Source organism: Grammomys surdaster, unplaced genomic scaffold, assembly GCF_004785775.1.
Source record: "Grammomys surdaster isolate TR1022 unplaced genomic scaffold, NIH_TR_1.0 270128, whole genome shotgun sequence".
NCBI lineage: Eukaryota > Metazoa > Chordata > Mammalia > Rodentia > Muridae > Grammomys > Grammomys surdaster.
In genome coordinates this window covers 17,137-21,213 of record NW_021625203.1, presented here as the reverse complement: position 1 = coordinate 21,213, position 4,077 = coordinate 17,137, and the positions used below count along the sequence as shown (strand labels likewise).

At 47.4% G+C, this 4,077-nt stretch overlaps 1 protein-coding gene across 1 annotated transcript in view; it reads left to right on the top strand.

The window, feature by feature from the left end:
* The window catches only part of LOC114616089 (acyl-CoA desaturase 3-like), a gene marked incomplete at its 5' end in the record, with an annotated part of 7,968 nt that overhangs the window by 827 nt on the left and 3,064 nt on the right, over window positions 1–4,077 (top strand). Inside the window, one exon of the mRNA XM_028761619.1 lies at window positions 2,687–2,919. Within this exon, the coding sequence (XP_028617452.1) occupies window positions 2,687–2,919 (233 nt within the window). The remainder of the gene's footprint in view (window positions 1–2,686; window positions 2,920–4,077) is intronic.

Here is a 4,077-nt window from a genome sequence, read left to right as displayed (position 1 = left end):
TCCCTCCCTCCCTCCTTCCCTCCCTTCCTCCCTCCCTCTCTCCTCCCCCATCTGAACTGATTTCATTAAACCAGTTAAATGTAGCCGATATTCATAAACACAGTGAACTCAACTAAGTTCTTACTTTCCAGGAGATTTTAGCATATACCAAAGATACCATGAAGGAAAGCAAACTACTGTCTGTACTGTGAGAGGCAGAAAGGGTCAGAGATCGCTCAGGGAGAACAAGAAAGGCCAATGAAAACACAGCATCGGAAACAATGGAAAGAAAGATGTGTGTACAGAACAAAAATAGGAAAATGAGTTAAAGCTTTCTGCGGGACCCAGAAACAGTCTGTTTCCTTAATCTACAAAAGATATGACAGGAAAAACGGTAACATAGACTTAGCAGTGCCTTAGCCACAGATAGGATCAAAGTGGTTGACAATGAGTTTATTTCTCCAACAACTGGTGGTACAAAAACAAAGCCGTGCTTTCAAGAGGCCACTGTCAGGTCAGGCGGAGAAGATATGGAGCCCGAGAGGTGAAGGAAGGACGTGAGTTAGCGAGTGGAGAGCGTTGTGTTTTATAAAGAGAAGGAATATGTTTTGGTGGAGGTGCAGTCAGGTATGGGGGAAGGGGGTACTTCTGCGGGCCCATGCTGAGGCATCCCTTCCCCCTGAGCGACCAGCCACACAACAGTATAGTATAGAATAGAGTTTATTCAGGGCATGGGGGGGGTAGTTAAGAGGGTAGTAGAGACAGAGAAGGGAGAGAGAGAGAGAGAGAGAGAGAGAGAGAGAGAGAGAGAGAGAGAGAAGAGAAGTAGAGGTCGGCCATGAGCACATGGCAGGGGGGGGGATTGGGAGAGAGGGGGAAGGGGCAAGAGGACAAAGGGAGAGCAAAAAGGCAAGAAAGGGGGAGGCAAGCAGCCCTTTTTATAGTGAGTCAGGCACACCTGGCTATTGCCAAGTAACTGTGGGGTGGAGTTTGGACAAAATGCTAACAGTGAGGACTCCCGTTAGGGAAGGAGCCAAGAATGAGAAAGCTGGACGGAGGTCATGCCAGTGATTGGAAAGTTCAAGACATTATTGCTGAAGGGACACCAATTCATTCTCTCAGAGGATCAGTGGTCTGTTCTGTGTGGAAATGAGACTGGGATAAAGCCTTCAGAAGGACAGAACCTGCCAGTGGTCAGGACCTTCACTACGGGCCTTGCTGATAAAGGCTAGAAGAAAATGGAGAAATGCCAAAGACCCCATTATATCCCCAAAGAGAAAAAGACACTCAAGGCCAGGTACCTCAGCACAGACTGGCTGAGAGTGGGGTTTGTCCTGATTTGTTGAGTAACTGACCTCATCCCTCTGTAAGTAAGAACAAGGGAGCTCTTGCTCTATTAACTGGTGGTGTTAATTTAGGACAATCTCTGCTCAACACAGACTTATCATGAAAATGACAACACTCTGTACTGAGAATTTCCACCTTGTTCTTTTTTTTTATTGGATATTTTATTTACATTTCAGATGTAATCCCCTTACCACATTTCTCCCCCACCCAGGAACCCCCATCCCATCCCCCCCACCTGCTTCTATGAGGAAGTGCCCCCACTCACCCCCATTCCCACCTCCCCACCCTAGAGTTCCCCCACACTCGGCATCCAGCCTTCATGAGACCTAGGATCTCCTCTCCCACCTATGCACGACAAGGCCATCCTCCCTTACATATACAGCCGGAGCCATGGGTCCCTCCCTATGTGCTCCCAGGCTGGTGGTTTAGACTCTGGGAGCTCTGGTTGGTTGGTATTGTTGCTCTCCTCATGGGGCCACAAACCCTTTCAGCTCTTTCAGACTTCTCTCTAACTCCTCCATTGGGAACCCTATGATCAGTTCAATGGTTAGCTGTGAGCATCTGCCTCTGAATATGTCAGACTCTGGCAGACCTCTAAGGAGACAGCTATATCAGGCTCCTGTCAGCATGCACTTCCTGACATCCACATCAGCGTCTACCTTTGGTGACTGCACATGGGATGGATACCCAGGTGGAACAGTCTTCAGTTTCTGTCTCACACTTTGTCTCCATATTTGCTCCCTTGAGTATTTTGTTACTCCTAAGAAGGACCAAAGCACCCTCACTTGGTCTTCCTTCTTCATGAGCTTCATGTGGTCTGTGAGTTGAATCTTGGATATTGCAAGTTTTTGGACTAATATCCAATTATCAGTGAGTAAATACCATGTGTGTTCTTTTGTGATTGGGTTACCTCACTCAGGATGATATTTTCTAGTTCCATCCATTTGCCTAAGAGTTTCTCGAATTCATTGTTTTTAATAGCTGAGTAATACTCCATTGTGTAAATGTACCACATTTTCTGTATCCATTCCTCTGTTGACGGACATCTGGGTTCTTCCCAGCTTCTGGCTGTTATAAATAAAGCTGCTATGAACATAGTGGAGCATATGTCCTTGTTATATGTTGGAGCATCTTCTGGGTATATGCCCAGGAGTGGTATAGCTGAGTCCTCAGGTAATGCTATGTCCAATTTTCTGAGGAACCACCAAACTGATTTCCAGAGTGATTGCACCAGGGCTCCCACCCCACCCTTGCACTCACACTGTAAGAGGAAGATAGCAGCCCCTCTCACTGAGAATAGCCAATAAAGAATAGGACCAGAGTCCTCTCTGTAGACTCAGTGTGTGATCTCTCCACACAGGTACTACAAGCCTGGCATCCTGCTAATGTGCTTCATCCTGCCCACGCTGGTGCCCTGGCACTGCTGTGGGGAAACTTTCCTACACAGTTTCTTTGTTGCCACTTTACTGAGATATGCCTTAGTGCTCAACGCTACCTGGCTGGTGAACAGCGCTGCCCATCTTTACGGGTACCGCCCCTACGACAAGAACATTGATCCCCGGGAGAATGCCCTGGTTTCTTTGGGATGTCTGGGTAAGTCAGTCAGAAGTCCTACGGTATTTTAACTTTTCAGTGGTCTCCTTATTCCATGAGCATCAAGGAAGACCTGAGTCATCTGTTCTTAAAGGTGCTTAGCGTCTCATGCCTTCCACTGTAAAACTCCAGGTTGCGATTTTTGGGAAAACAGGAGGGGAAAGGATAAAAAAAATCCTGCCTTTGATTGGAAGGTCAAAACAAAAGTCTTCCAAATGAGCCTTTCTCAAGTCATCTCTGATTCAGTTCTCGGGGCTGGGCTATTCCTGCTTGGATCAGGTGATTCATACATAGAACAGCAGGATCAACGGAATACAATAAGGGTAGTCATGCCATATGAAGGAGAGAAGAAACAAGTGTGGCTTTGTTCAATTGACTTTAAAGTGAGCCATTCTCAGAGTACTGGCTCCTCTCCCTGCTGTGGTTTTATGAACCTCCACCCCATCCAAGATTCAGGGACCACCACTACCACCAGCAGCAGAACCACCACCACCATGCATGCTCTTCCAATCACCAATGTTTAAGTAAATCAACCATGGACTGAGATGTATTCTGTGAATGCATGCTCCCAGCTCCAGCCTCATTGTGACTTCGCTGTCCTAGGGAGTGGCCAGCGCCTTGCTTTGTCCCTATTGCTACTCCTCCTCCGCTCCTTCTCATCCCTCCCTGACTTCATCTGCTGCTCTCCTATTTCCTGCCATTCGCAGCTGCAATTTCTTCTTCCCTTTCCTCTCCCTCCAGTTTCTCTCTCTCCTCTGCCCTCTCTTGCCTTTCACCTTCATCCTGTTCCTCCTGAAGAACTGAGAATGAAACGTACAGCCTCAAGCAAATGCTTCGTCCTGAATCATGTCCCTAAGCCCTCTACATAGTTTTCTACACTGTGAGACAGGAACTCACTAAGTAATCTAGGCTAGCCCTGCAGTCACGCTGTAGCTCAGGCTGACCTTGAATTTCTACCAATAAGCTATTTGTCTAGCTATTTTATCTTTACCTTAGAAATACAATCTTAGCCGGGCGGTGGTGGCGCACGCCTTTAATCCCAGCACTTGGGAGGCAGAGGCAGGTGGATTTCTGAGTTCGAGAGTTCGAGGCTAGCTTGGTCTACAGAGTGAGTTCCAGGACAGCCAGGGCTACACAGAGAAACCCTGTCTTGAAAAA